The sequence below is a fragment of the Myotis yumanensis genome, unplaced genomic scaffold (genome assembly GCF_028538775.1).
Source record: "Myotis yumanensis isolate MYYU_CA2020_CCGP unplaced genomic scaffold, mMyoYum1.0.hap1 SCAF_4, whole genome shotgun sequence".
Lineage (NCBI taxonomy): Eukaryota > Metazoa > Chordata > Mammalia > Chiroptera > Vespertilionidae > Myotis > Myotis yumanensis.
In genome coordinates, this window is record NW_027223755.1 from 12,105,852 (window position 1) to 12,121,768 (window position 15,917).

General features: G+C 38.5%; 1 protein-coding gene across 3 annotated transcripts in view; it reads right to left on the bottom strand.

The window, feature by feature from the left end:
- SEMA5A (semaphorin 5A) overlaps positions 1–15,917 on the bottom strand; it is a 394,782-nt gene that overhangs the window by 229,921 nt on the left and 148,944 nt on the right. For all 3 annotated transcript variants that reach the window (XM_070411885.1, XM_070411886.1, XM_070411888.1), the window contains exon 3: positions 13,657–13,852. In XM_070411885.1, coding sequence (XP_070267986.1) covers positions 13,657–13,777 — 121 coding nt within the window. In that variant the 5' untranslated portion in view covers positions 13,778–13,852. The remainder of the gene's footprint in view (positions 1–13,656; positions 13,853–15,917) is intronic.

The window sequence follows — 15,917 nt, forward strand, 5'->3', positions numbered from 1 at the left end:
AAACTGGGCACAGTGTTTTGACAAACTCCGGCTGCTTCGCAAGCAATTTGATTACCCGATCTTACATTCTTGGCAAGTCATTGCTTCTCCTCTACAGTTGGAACTTATACAATTTTTAAAATTAGGTTCACTGCGGTATAATTTAGACACAATAACATTTACCAACGTAAATTCAACAACTTTTAACAAATGTATAAACCCTGTCACCACCTCCTCAATGATGATATAAAAATTTGTATTAACTTATATGTTCTCTCACAAACCCCTAGAGCAGCAGTTCTCAACCTGTGGGTCGCAACCCCTTTGGGGGTCGAATGACCCTTTCACAGGGGTCGCCTAAGACCATCGGAAAACACATATATAATTACATATTGTTTTGTGATTAATCACTATACTTTAATTATGTTCAATTTGTAACAATGAAATTGGGGGTCACCACAACATAAATAAGGAACTGTATTAAAGGGTCTCGGCATTAGGACAGTTGAGAACTACTGCCTTAGAGTGAAATTTGTCCATTACCCTGTACCCAGGAAACCATTGATAGGTATTCTGCTGCTTTAGTTTTTTCTTCTATAAAATTTCAAATAATATGTAGTCTTTTGAATCTGGAATTTTCCACTTAGCATAATATTTTGAAAATTAATCCAGTTTGGGTTTTTTATTGTCTGTATTTTCCATTTTACATAATTAATTTGTCCACTCCCATTGATGGACCTTTGAATTTTCCATATTGGTTAGTATAAATAAAACTGCTGTAAACTTTTGAGCACAAATCTTTCTGTAGACCCTATTTAACATTTCATTACCCTTGAGCAAATACCTATGAGTGGGTTTGCTGGTATTTAGGGTAAGTGTATGTGTAACTTCTAATGAAACTATGTTTTCAAAAGTGGCTGCACCATCATAAATTACTAACAGCAAAGCATGAGGTCCAGTTCCTCCACCTTCCCACCAATGCTTAGTATTATCAGTCTTTTTTTTTATTACTTAAAATATTACAATGAGTAGTACATTTGTCTCCTTTCTCCCCCCGCCCTTGACCTTCCTCCAGCCTCACCTACCCCCCAGAGTCTTGTGTCCATTGGTTATGCTTATATGCATGCATACAAGTCCTTTGGTTGATCTCTTACCCTCCCTCCCTCCTCAGCCTTCCTACTGTAGTTTGACAGTCTGTTTAATGCTGCTCTGCCTCTGTATCTATTTTTGTTCATCAGTTTATAATGGTCTTTATTATCCATAAATGAGGGGGATCATGTGGTATTTTTCTTTCACTGACTGGCTTATTTCACTTAGCATAATGCTCTCCAGTTCCATCTATGCTGTTGCAAATGGTAAGACTTCCTTCTTTTTTACAGCAGCGTATTATCAGTCTTTTTAATTTTAGTCACTCTGCTGCATGTATAGAGGTATCTCACTATGGTTGTCATTTGTATTTTGTAAACTATAAATCTCTAGTCCATTTTTTAAAATTTGGATTACGTATTTTCTTAAGTTGTAAGAATTTATTCATATATGTAGACACACGACCTTTAGTAGACACAGGTCTTGTAAATATTTTCACATAGCATCTGGCTTGCATTTCCAGGTACTCAATGGTGTCTTTGAATAGCAAAGGGTTTTAATTTTGCTGTGGTCCAATTTCAGAGTCTCTTTTGTGTGCCTTTTGTGTCTTTGCCTAATCTAAGGTCACAGGAAAACTTTTCATAGATTTTCTTCTAGAGGTTTTATAAATTTAGTTCTTTAGGTCTATGATCCATTTCAGCTAATTTTGGCTTAGAGATGTCCAATTTCTCCAGTACTATTTGTTGAAAGAGCTATCATTTCCTCATTGAATTACCATGGCCACTTTGTTTAAAATTGACTGACAATATGTGTGGGAGTCTAGTTCTGGTCTCTGATTTCTGTTCCATTGATTCATGTGTTTATCCTTGTGGAAACACCACATTATCTTGAAGTCAGGTACTCGAAAGTATTCTAAGCTTGATCATCTTAAAATATTTTCAGTTTTTCTAAATATTTCACATTTCCATATAAATTTTAAAAACAGCTTTTCAATTTATATAATAAAAGAACAGTAAAATTTTGGTTGGATTTGTTATAAATATAGATTGCAATTCATGTGTTATAGTGGCAACACATATGATACAAATTGATATCTTAAGATTAAATCTTATTATTTATAAATATTTGTCATTTGGTTAGGTCTTTTTAATTTCTTAGTAATGTTTTACAGTTTTTAATGTTCACCTACACATATCTTGTTAAATATATCCTTATTTCATATCTATAATACTATTATAAAGGATATAATTTAATTTCAATTTCTAATTATTAGTTGACTATATATCACAATGCGACAGAATATTTTATATTCACTACATATGTTGAAATCATGAGAAATTCACTTGCTAGCTTTGATACTTCTTTTAAAAAATTTAATTAGAATGTCCCATATAGATAATCTCATTTACCAAGAAGAGTTGCAATTCTTCCTTTCCAATCTGTATGTCATCTATTTGTTTATTATATTACTTTTATTAAAATATGTAAAATATTTTATTACTTTTAATAAAATAAATATTAACAATTATTTATCTATTATTACCTTTCAGAGTGGCTAGCACAATGATAATTAAAAGCACTGATTGGTAAGAGTCAACTTACTTGTGTGGAAAGCATTCAGCCTTTAACAATTAACCATTAAGTATCATGTTACATTTAGATTTATTAAGATAACTTTTGTCATGTTGTGGCAATACATTTAACTCCCAGTTTTCATCCTGAATATGTGCTGAAATTTATCAAATGACTTTTTCACTCTAAGTAAAAAAGTATTTTTTACTATGTATTGAAATAAATATTTTTTAAAGTATAGTTAATACATTGATTTACATTAATTAATTTTTAAATGTTAAACCTTTGAAATCCCATGCAATGTTGCATTTTGGGGATAAAGATCAATTGAACACAATGTATCATCCTTTTTTAAAATTGCTGAATTCAACTGATAAAATTTTATTAAAACGTTTTGTGGCCCTAACTGGTTTGGCTCAGTGAACAGAGCGTCGGCCTGCAGACTGAAGGGTCCCAGGTTCGATTCTGGTCAAGGGCATGTACCTTGGTTGTGGGCACATCCCCAGTACAGGGTGTGCAGGAGGCAGCTGATCAATGTTTCTCTCTCATCGATGTTTCTAACTCTCTATCCCTCTCCCTTCCTCTCTGTAAAAAATCAATAAAATATAAAAAAAAGTTTTGTGTCTATATTTGTGAGATTTATTGGTCTGTAGTTTTATATTTTGGAATGTCTTATCTAGCACAAAACTCAGAAATGCAAATGAGAATGACAATTTTCAGTTACCTTCTGAGAGCTACAAGAAACAGGTTGCTAGCCATTCCTGGCGTCAGGTTCTGGTCTCATGGATTTCAGTCGATAGAATGTGTAGTCTACCTCACATGTGCCCAGGTGCTACCGAGGTGGGAATGGTCACCTTGTTTTACTGCAACTTGTCACACTGTGGATTGGAGGGATCTATTCATTTTGGCAGTTAGCACACAATATCACTGAGCTCTTGATTATGAATGAGAACGCCTCCTGCCTCATGCAAGACATATGTGCCCAGGCTCTCTGAAGTCCACTCCTGAGCCACATGTGGGAAATGGGAAAGCAAAGAGAAATCAAACATAATTCCTCTGAGAGCCAGAGTAGAACTCTGGCCCTTCTTCACTCAGTAATAAAAGACCTCCCAGAAAATTAAAAGTTAAGGTATTGATTATATTGTAGACAAACTAAATTAGATTTAAGAACCTCACTGGAGTCTTTTCTTTGTCACATTGATGACAGAAACATTTCAGCACTGCTGTCTGCTAGAGTTGGCCTAATGTTTTGTCTCTCAGATGTAGGCATGGCTGCTTATCTTGCCTTCATACTAGAATGCAAAAGGTCATAAGTCCAAGAAAAATACTGCATAATTAAAACTTTACACACCATACATTTAATCTCCAACTCTTTCTTCATGCATAAAGTAAGGACAAGATTTTTATCTACCTTCAGTGTGACAAACAGGTGAATTAGCCATTTAATGCTTAGAAAGGCTATGTTATGCTTAAAGATAAATAAAACACAGTAACATACTATTTGAGGCCAAATGAAATGAAGGTTTTAAATCAGAATTCTGACACTAACTTTATAAAATCATATTCCCAGTTTTAAGGCAATCACATTCAACTACTTCACTTATAAAGTATTCCATTTGTATTCTTAAAATAATAAAAACTATTTCCCACTGAGACAAATCAATCAAAACACAAAAATTTTATCTTAGGATAAAATATAGATGTTCACTCATAAATTATTTCACTAGTGGCCCTAGAACACAAAAGTAATACAAAATTTATTGCTAATTCTCAAAACTCAATAAATCACTTTCAGAACCTAATCATTATTTATAAAAAAAACATACAACCAGGACTGTCTCAGGGTCTCATCAGTCAAAAGATCAATAACATCAACAAAGTACAATGCAGGTATTGGAACCAGTTTATTTAATGAATAACTCATAGAGATGTTAGAAGAAAATGCAGTGTAGAACCACTAACACCTCTATGCATTTTTAAATAATCATGATATACCTACATTATAGAATTGGAAAGTGGTATCTTTTTTAATATTCCATTTTTTCTCAGATAGCAAACTAGCAACAGACTTTAAAATACAAAATGTATTCCCAACTGTCGTTTTCAATGTCAAAGGCAGGCAATGTGCTTGTACTTTAGTTGCTTCACTTTCAAACTGGTTCAAATATTTTGCCCATATGATTTTGACATTACTTTACAGTATAAGGAACATTCATGTATGCATAACAAAATTCAAACTATTAATGGAACAATGGACTTTTTAAGGATCCAAATGACACTTTCTTCCCCAAGTAAACTCACAGGAGAATAACACATCTCCTGTTAATGAAACCAAAGAGAATCACACTTGGTTTATGTAAATTTTAGTTTTTACAGAGAAAAGCATTGAGTTCAAGAGAGTTTTCTACAATTGGTATTGAATTGTTAAACTCCATGCAGATTCATATGAAAATATTAAAATGAAATAGTAAAATCAATTTCATGCCATCTATTTTTTATTAAAATAAATTTCCTAATTCTTCCTTGGAGAAAGTAGACCACTGTCAGGCAGTCACGTCCTTGTGTGACTTACAAAGGTCAAATGGCAGCTCCGAGAACAAGTGAACAGGGAGAAACTCTAGAAACAATTTTAATCAAGGTTTCCGTACTGGAAGACTGAACTCTTACAGGGACTCAAGAAATCAACTACTACAGCTCCTGTTGTAATGACGAGGGTCCCAGAAACCAGAGAAGAGGAGAAATCCAACCAGAGCCAGACATCACATGACTGTCTGGGGCATTAGACACCAGACAGCCAAAACTTGGAAGAAAATGCAGTACCATGGGACGTGCATGTAACTATGAGGCATTCATGGACCACAGGTCATATATGGAGCCATAGGACAGGTATGGAACCATGGGGCTTGCATGGGGCCATGGGACATGCATGGGGCCATGGCACAGAAATGGTTCCTTGGGGCTCCTTCCAGCATCTCCATCCTCGTTTTCTAAAAGGTTAATTGCCCTAGCTCAGTGATTCTCAACTTGTGGGTCGAGACCCCTTTGGCGGTTGAACGACCCTTTCACAGGGGTCGCCTAAGACCATCCTGCATATCAGATATTTACATTACGATTCATAACAGTAGCAACATTACAGTTATTAAATAGTAACGAAAATAATTTTATGGTTGGGTCACAACATGAGGAACTGTATTTAAAGGGCCAGAAGGTTGAGAACCACTGCCCTAGCTGGTTTGGCTCAGTGGATAGAGCATCGGCCTGCAGACTGAAGGGTCCCAGGTTCAATTCCAATCAAGGGGACATGCACAGGTTGTGGGCTCAATCCCCATTAGGGGGTGTGCAGAAGGCAGCTGATCAATAATTCTCTCTCATCATTGATGTTTCTCTCTCTCTCTCTCTCTCTCTCTCTCCCTCTCTCTTTCTTTTCCCCCCCCTTCCTCTCTGAAATCAATAAAAAATATATTTTAAAAAATGTATTTAAAAATTTCAAACAAAAGATTAGTTCACTGTGCCTCCAAAGGTAACTGAGGATACCCAAGTTACACCCTGTATAGTCCAAAGTGCAGCAGGTAGTAGGCCAAGCAATGCCAGGGCTCCAGGGACTGTGAGCAAGTCAAGGGAAAATAGAAAGAGGCAGGACAAAGGGAAGGTTGGCAGTTAACAGCACAAAAGGAAATGTGTATGAGGTTACTTTGCAAACAGGTAGGAGACAGCCTCTCAGAGGTGGGAGAGGCTGGGGGTCCCCAGAAGTTAATACAAAGAAGAGACAACAGTGAGTTACAAAACATGTCATATATTTTTACTGTCAACATTAACAAACAAATTCTTTTACCACAGACATGAACACTGTGAAATATAACTATGTGATTCACAAGAAAAATAGAGGATCCATAAAAAATAATCATTCATCCTGTGGAATCAGACTAGAAGCCAAGTTTAAGATTCTGTGCTGGACCCTTTCAGTCATGATTCTTTCAATCACCTTTGACTCCATATGGGGATAAAGGCAACTGTTCAAATTCAAGGGACATGTGCCCCACCCCAGTCCTGCCCAGTGATGGCCCAAGCTAGCATACACATTTTGATCCTTTCAGATGCCCTTCCTAAGGTCTTTGGTCAATTGTTGCTCATCCTTTATCAAGTGTCCACATAGCTGTTCTGAAGTAAATTCCAAAATGATTCTCAGGCCAATCAATGATCCCTATGTAGGAAGACACTCAACAAGAACACCAAGGAGTCAGCGATGAAGATCTCAGGGTCCTAAGATTGGAATTAATCGTGCTCTGCCTGATTCTGCAGGCAGGAGTGATTTGAGGCATTCAGACCAAGTGCCACCAGCTAAGCCACTGAAGAAAAGGCTCCAAATTAGTCACAATATTAAGGCTCCAACAGCAAGAAAGCCTGAGTGTGACATGACTCACCCCATCAGTGGCCTTCTCCGTGCTTAACGGAAAATTGCTCCCCATAAACCAATTCCTATAACTGCAGCATACTCTCGAAATAGCTGGGTTAAACTTTAATCAATAAACAAACAAAAGCAGAATATGGCACGGTCGCTTCAGCGAACATTAAACATTTAAAACTCATTTCCGAGATGGTTATGAGACTCAGTAAGCATGCTGAGAAACATGCTGTCTTGAAGGGTCCCTATATCTTTCCCCTCTTTACTGGAATAGACTTTTAAGCAAACGAGGAGGACATAAGTGTGAACAGTTGTCTGTAATGGGCAGGGTGTTTTAGCAGCCCCTACACACTCAGGGATACATATGCCAGAACATGCAGCCAGGGAGCAACCTTGCAAACTCAGCCAGCTGTTAGAGCGTGTAGAGCAATGAACTCCAGCAGACAAGAGAAGCCCGCAGAGGCTGGGGAAAATAGTCCTGCCAGCATCTCCTGCCTGGCCAGGTACATCGAATCAAGACTTCCATGAAGGGAGGGGTTGGGGAGGATGAAGAGGATAAAGGGGTTCAAATACATGTTGACTAGACTCTGTGCAGTGAGCTCACAATGCAATGTACAGATGTTATATTACAGAATTGGACACCTCATATTTACATAATGTTATTAATCAACGTTTTCCCAATAAATTTAATTAAATTTTAAAAATTTAAATAAATAAAATGTTTAAAAAAGACTTCAATAAGATGTACTTATGCCTGGACAGCATGGCTCAGTGGTTGAGCATTGACCTATGAACCAGGAGGTTGCGGTTCAATTCCTGGTGTGGGGCATGCAGGAGTCAGCCGACCAATGATTTTCTCTCATCAGAGGTGCTTCTATCTCTCTCTCCCTCCCCCTTCCTCTCTGAAATAAATAAAAACATATATTTAATAAAAAAAAAAAAGATGTGCTTAGCTGCATTAAGACATTGCTATAGCATCTGGTTCACTTCACCAACAGCCTCTGTGCAGAGTGCCTCCATGGTTACCACACTAACTCATGACATTCTAAATGTACATGGAAATCGAGATCTTGTAAGTCAAGATGATCCAGTCCTTCTTGTATTTCTCCCTTATCACTATTTCATCCTGCTTTCTCAACCCCTCTTGTGGAGTCGTGTGTTACAGAAAAGCGGCCATGTAGGTGATCAGTGGCCACCTGTTCAGCTGTAACATGAGCCATTTCAAGGACAGACAGGGATCTTTGTGTGTGATTTTGGTCAAGTCTTATCCCTTGTTCAGAGAAGCACTTCCTTCCTAAAACCCCCATACTCTTGGTCCTTGCCCTGCCTACTCCTTCTCAACTGACATGGAGGTTCTCAGGAACTCCCTCCCCTTCCAGCCACCCACACCCACTAACTTTCCTGCATCCTGGGTGCCTTGGCCACTCTCCCTCCAGCCTCACTGGAGGTGGAGTCTCTTCCTGTAAACTAATCCCCCACTTCCTACCCCTCCTACAACCTGGACTTTGCCTAATCAATGATCTCCCCCTCTCTTTTCTCTCTTCAGCCTCTTGTATCACCTGACTTCTTCCCATCACCATTTAGGGATGCTTAAATAATGCTCTCTTAATAGCCATCCCCTGTCCTCATGTCCCTGCTGGCTGAGACAACAATTCTCTCCTTTTATATCGATTTCTTCATGCCACGTTTATCCCTCTGCTCATCACCATCTAAGTTTCTCCTCCTGCACTGCCCTAAACCTGCTCTGATAAATGCTATTTGTTATGGGTTGAATGGGGTCCTCCCAAAAGACTTATTGAAATCCTAATCTTGGATACCTGTGAGTGTGGCCTTATTTAGAAACAGAGCCTCTGCAGAAGTAATTAGTTGCATTGAAGTCATGCTGGGTTAGGATGAGCCCTAGATGCAATATGATTGGTGTCATTATAAGAAGAGGAGAGGACAAAAAGACAGACACACAGAGAGAAGGCCATGTGGCTACAGACTCAGAGATTGGAGTGATGAGTCTACATGTCAAGGAAGGTCAATGATTGCTAACAACCCTCAGAAGCTACAAAGAGGAAAAGAAAGATTCTTCCCTGGAGCCTTCAGAGAGAACATGGACCTGCCGACACCTGATTTCAGACGTCTGGCCTGCAGAACCGGGAAAGAAGAGATCTCTGTTCTTTGAAGCCATCCGGTTTATAGTATTTTGGTACAGCAGCACTAAGAAACTAATATACCATTGCTTTTCTTGGAACACAGGATTTTCAGTGCTAACCTAGGAAAGTCCCTGGCAAACCAGGGTGAGTTTCTCACTCTACCTTCTGGCCCACATCTTCCTTAACTCTCTGCATCACTGAATACGATGATGGCCACCTCCCTCTTGAAAAGTCCTCTGTTCTTGGATCCCATGATGCCTTGTTCTCAACTAGATAATTCCTTCTGATGGCAGGTAAAAATTCAGCTTTCTCCATCTAAAATCATCACATTCCTCAAATATTTTCCCCTTCTTTCTTCCATATGGGTTAAATAGCCAAGAACTTGGGGATCATATTCAGTGCCTCCTTCTTCCTCCTATACCAATTAAATCATCAACAAAATCCCCTTCAAATTCATAGAATCCACCCACTTCTTCCCATTTCTACTACCTCTCCCTCAGCCCCCACTCACATTACTGCTCCCTCTGATCAGAGCAGCAGCCTCAGAAGGGGCTGTCCCTACCACCATGTTGCCACCCTCCAAGCTGAGCCTGTCCAGATAGCTGGGGGACTGCTTAAGATGCCTTCCAACACCTTGCATTATAAAGCCCCACTAACTACTTTAGCTTCGCCTCCCTTTACATGCTCTCTAAAACTTAGACTAAGATTTCGTGACTCCCTGTACATGCCTCTTGCAGGAGACTATTCTCCCCTCCCTCACTTCAGGACCAATGTACTTGTTCTCTTTCTGGAACACCTTCCCCTTCATGAGATTCACACACACCTGCTTACCATCGTCTGGGACTGAGCTCTGGCATCACCTCATCCTAGGAAGCTTCCTTAATCACACTCCTTCAGACTAGGCTCCCATAGACCTCAGCAATGACACCCAATAGGTCCCTTAATAGGATGTAACACAATGGTCCTTTTGGTTTATATTCCTAAAGGTGTTCTAATATCTTAACACAGACTGTATTTTTTGCCTCTAGCTCCTCAATATTTAGCACAGACCCTCTTACATAATAGGTACCAATTAAATGTCTGTTGTACATTCACTCCTAACTAAAAATGTGCAAATTAAAATAAGCTGAGATGCCACTTATGAGCTACAAGATTGGCTCAAATCCGAAAGTCTAATAGTATACTTTGCTGGAAAAGCTGATCGTAAACAGATACTCATATCCAGAGCAAAGAGAATGCAAAATGGCACAACCTTCATTAATGGAAATTGGGCAATATCTAGCAAACCTCATGTGCATTTACCTTTTGACACAGCAATCCCAATTCTAGGAATGTCTCCCAATGGTACTATTGCAAAAATATTAAAAGTTGACTGCAGGAGGCGCTACTCATTTTAATAGCCCATTAAATGGACTATTTTAATAGCCCATTTTAATAGTTCATGATCACAAATGACAGAAAATAACCTAACTATGTTCATCACAAAGTAAGAGCTATGAGGCTATAAAAAGAAATGACATAAACCTATACTACTGGTGAGTGGCCTCTAGGATATATTATTATGTCAAAAAATGCTACATAGAGAAAAGTTTATATGTATGCAAGCTTTTATCTAAGAAAGGAGGGTAAGAATATGTGTTTGTATACATAAATGTTTGTACTAAAAAGAAGCATGAACTTTAAACACTAAGTAAAAGGTTATCTAAAAGCAGAGATTAAACTGGTTAAAGAAAAGTGGAAGGAAAGCTAGCTTCCTTGAACACCCTTGTGTCATGAATTTGACTTTGAAGTAACACATAATAATGAGATGTAAATTTTAAAAATCTCTAAAAAATAAAAGCAAAATTCAAAAAAACTAGTTGGGTTTTGAGTTGGCATAACCATACAAGAGGAAATTATTTCAAGTGATTTCAAGGCAGTAATTCTGCTTTAATGTCCCAATGAAATGTATACCCTGACAACAAAAAGAAGAGATTCATCGTACAGGGTTTCCAGTAGTCAAAAATGACTCCAGTTGCATGAAACTGTTATTCTGACACAGCTGAGTATATATTCAGGAAAGGGCAAAGGATTAATTATATTGGCTGCAGAGACTCAGGATTCTGTGCACGGGAGAGAAAGATGTAGACATAAGACAGAAGAGGTTCAGAAATACCCGACAGTCCGAAGGTGACTTGAAACTATCTAGAATGGATGGTGCATTTTTTAAAAATGTTTTCCTCAGTTCAAAACACCTAACTGAGCACCTCCATGCAACATCAGCCAAAAATGTCAGGTTGTTGGATCTACGGAAGGGAATGACTAAGAGGAGTCAGTGACATCTTGTCCCAGAGAGTTAGCACGTTATCGAAGCCACGTGGGTGGTGTCAAAAGAACTCAGGAGCCAAATTCAAGAGGCTCCCAGGAGCTTGAAATGTGATGATTTCACCATCTATAAGAACAAAAACTGTAACTACTTAAAATAAGATATCAAACATTAAACCCATGTATTAATAATAATTCTAATAATCAGCCTTGGCTGGTGTGGCTCCATTTGTTGTAGCATCATCCCATGTACCAAAGGGTCTCGGGTTTGATTCCTGCTCAGGGCACATACCCAGGTTGTGAGTTTGAAGCCTCGGTCGACAGGTGTATCAGAGGCAAATGACCCATATTTTCTTTCTTTTCTTTTCTTTTCTTTTCTTTCTTTTCTTTTCTTTTCCCTTTTCTTTTCTTTTCTTTTCTTTTCTTTTCTTTTCTTTTCTTTTCTTTCCTTTCTTTCTTTCTTTCTTTCTTTCTTTCCTTCTCTCTTTCTTTCTCTCTTTCTCTCTCTCTCTCTCTCTCCAATTAAAAAACATATCCTCTGGTAAGAATTAAAATCACCATCATCATCAAAATAAGAAAAATAAACAAAAAGCAAACATTATACCTTATTTGTCCTCTTTGGGTAATGCTAAAAAAAAAACTCACTAGTCTTAAAGAAACTGACTCAGCCATTCCTATATAAGGGGTGCCCTCAGGATAATCAAATAAGATGGTGAGGAAAATTTGTTTTGTATAGAAATATTCTTGCCATTAAATGAGAAAGAATGACAAGATGAGGAAATTCCAGGTTTGCACCCATGAATAAATCAGTAAATTTAGGCAGTGATCATCAATGACTGCTAACTTCACACCCAGTCATTATCTGCCTCCAATGGAAGTGCACAGCACCATCCATGACAGAGTGGAGACAGAAAGAGCTGAACCTGAATCTAAGCAGCCTTGATATTGCTACAAATTTACAGGCACATTCAAGTCAGAAGGACATTTGAACAACACCAATGGGATGCATTTGGCAAAACCCACACTTTGGGAAATTCTATACTACTAAGTACTTAGGTCTTTTTAAATAATTAATTTGCAAGGGGGAGCAACAACAACAAACAGTAAACGATTAAAAGGACCTCAAAAGATACACCACCAAGTGTAATATGTAAACTTCATTTAGATCTTGATTTAATCTCACTGTTACAAAAATGTGTAAGCATCCATGAGACCCTCCGGGATCTCCCAATACTCACTAAATGTCTGGTGACATTACGGAATTATTTTTTTGTTGTTGTTTTTGTCTGTTTATTATGAAAATGGTATTTTAAGTTCTCTTTTTTTGATAGTCAAACTGAAATATTAAAGATACAATTATATGATTTATTCAGTTTGTTTCAAAATAATTTGGTGGGTGTGGTGTGGACTACAAGTAAGGATTTATTTTTTTAAAAAGTGGGCCATGAATTAATAAATACAGGGTTTGGGTATTCCTTAAGTTATTTTTTCTATTTTTGTCTATTTGAAATTGTTATGATACAAAGTTTAAAAATTAACAAAACATAAAACTATTGGATGGATTATTAAAATATGATGACCGAGTAAGTTTGGTTCACTTGACAATGAAACTGTGAGTTCATTGAGGACAGGGATAAAGACATTTCGTTTTCTTCATGCATGCTGAGTGTCCGGGGTAAAAAGAACCCTAAATAAATCTAATTAATGAAAAAACACATGAGTGGATACACATACCAATTTATTAATCCCATGGATCCATAGATGTACCAGAGACAATTAAACCAATTCTGTCTGCCATGCAATGCCAGTTAGGCACAAAACATGTTTTATGGCAAGACTAAGGTTTTGTTGGGAAATACTAAGCTGAGAATTTTTTTGTTCTCCTTGACTTTGGTGTTATGTCTGTGGGTCACATTTTTACCCCCTGGTTCAAATGTCCAGGATGCTTCCAGCACCTGCTACATAACAGTGGTCTCAACACGGGGGCTTCCTTATCTGTGAAAATTCTTGAGTTAGTGATCCGTTTCTGGACATGAAATTCTGGCGATGAAGGAGTTCATATTTTTGTTCCTATTGTGAACAATGTCTAAAATGAAAGTAATGGAGCAACTGCTATCCTCTGTCACTGAGCGTGGAAAGTGCCGTGGCACTCAGAGCATGCCTGTCCCTTACCTTTATAGGAAATGACTGGGTGCTCCGCTCTCTGGCACTGAGAAGCGTCTGTTGTGGGCTGGGCCAGTCTCCACCAGCCCAGGCTGGAGAACAGCCACGCGATGACACAGGGGCCCTTCATGGTGGGCAGGAGGGCTCGGGCTCTGCGCTTGTCTTCTAACCAGAAGCTCGTCCTCCCGTCATGTGGGAAAAGTGCCTGAAACACAAAGGAGAACACCTGGATGGAAACAGGCCAGGGTTTCTGGTGGTGGCCTTTTGGTAATGCCCTGTGACCACTACCTTAAACAAAATGTCTGCTTGTCTGAGCTCTGAGAGCTTAGACAAGCAGACGTTTTTCTAGCTTATTTGTCAGATACATATGAGTGTATGTGTCTCAATGAGGACCTTTTTCTCACAATAATTTTATGAGATAACCCATTTTTTATAAAAGGAGAAATGTTCAAGTTTAAGCTCCATGGAAACATGACGGTCACTTTCCTAAGGAATACAGTTAAAGGGCTGTAATCATCAATTGGTTTTCCCTTGGGACATGCAAACACAGACCTCTATGTGGAAACCCAGAGAACGCTGGCCTTCCTTTTTAATATTCAAAAGACTCTATTTAATAAGGCCATAACCATTGTCATTGATTTATAAGCCAGTTATTAATATGCTACCCGACTCTTAAAAATTGCCATACTTAGTGAATTTATCCATTGAAATGTATAGATGACCTGCAAAGTCTCTGGCTAGGGACCAAATATAAGTCCACTGAAATCTATATTGAGCACCCACTGGGTGAGATGAAATTACTATACTGGGAGTGCTGATACTTGAAAGCCTATGAATAATTTAAAAGATGAATAAGCTTTAAAATAAGATAGGCTTGTAAAAATAACTATAATCCAAGTTGTTAAAAAGCCATAAAAAGAAGCAGGAATGCGGTGGGAGTTGAGAGTCCTCGTGCTATTTAGACGGATGAAGGGTATATCCAAAGAGGGGCTCACGTTTGTGTTTCATTTTGGAGGATAAAGAGGATTTCGACAGATGGAGATTTCTGGAAGTGCATTCCATGCCAAAGGAAGGGGATGAAAAGATGTCCTGGAGAGGCAAGAGGAAGGAGTAGGCAATGTGTTTTGGGAACAGTTTGCTATACTTGACCCAAACACCAGGGGATATAAAAGGAGATATAGTGGGAAGCAGCTTATAGAGTAGGTTGATTTAAGGTTTGAAAGGCAAACTATACTAATGTCTGATGTCTCTATATTTAGGCAACAAGCTACCATAGTATATTAATATTACATTAGATGAAATATTAACAAAAGTATTCTCACAACAGTGTACTTGGGAAATTGGGTAGAAAGGAGCACAGAGGTGAAGAAGTACAGTTGAGGACAATGCAATTGCTCAGAAGAGAAATAAATGAAGCTGTGACTTCTAATGGTGTCCATGTGAATAAAAATGCAGGCAAGCATTCAAAGTGATGGGAAAGTATGGCAAATTAAAGAAGGCCACAGATTCCTTGAAAGTCCACCTGTTAAGATGGAGCTATTGACCCCTCTCTTGACTCTGGGTTGTCAATGTGACCATGTGGCTCAATCAGAGACAACAGAAGTGATGGTGCACTAGGTTCCAAGCCCAGTCCCTAATACTGGCAGTCTCCACTTCCTATCTCTTAGCACATGCTGCCTGGGCACTGGGACCCCAGGTAAGAAGTCCAGCTATCCTGAGCCTACCATGTTAGAGTGACCACATAGAGGAGCTCTAGTGACATTTCCCACAGAGCCCAGCCTCCCAGTGCCCCCACCAAGGCACCTGCCATATGAGTAAATGTGGAAGCCACTGATGACTTCAGTAAGGATGAGAGCAAAGGAATCACCCAGGTGAGCCCTGTCCAAATTCCTAACTGCAAAGTGTGAAATGAAATAAAATGATCATTGTTCTAATCTGCAAAATTTAGGAAAACAGAAAGTAACGAGGCATGGACGAACTCAAGACAGAGACTATAAGAGACTGTGAAGATGGTAGTGCCATTGTGTTTAACATGACAATCAATAGAAGAATTTTATTTAGAGGAGAATATGATCATTTAGTTGTGTGCATGTTGGGTTGAAGATGCTGAGAGAATACTTAAGGAAAAGCAGCAGACTTGAAAATCCAGGCTGGGTGCTCATATAAAAAGAAGTCAGAGATTGCACTCAATGTTTGGAAGGGTTAAAATCATGGGAGTGATTAAATTCACCAGGGGAAAGCATGAGGTGGAAAAGGAGGATCTAAGTAAA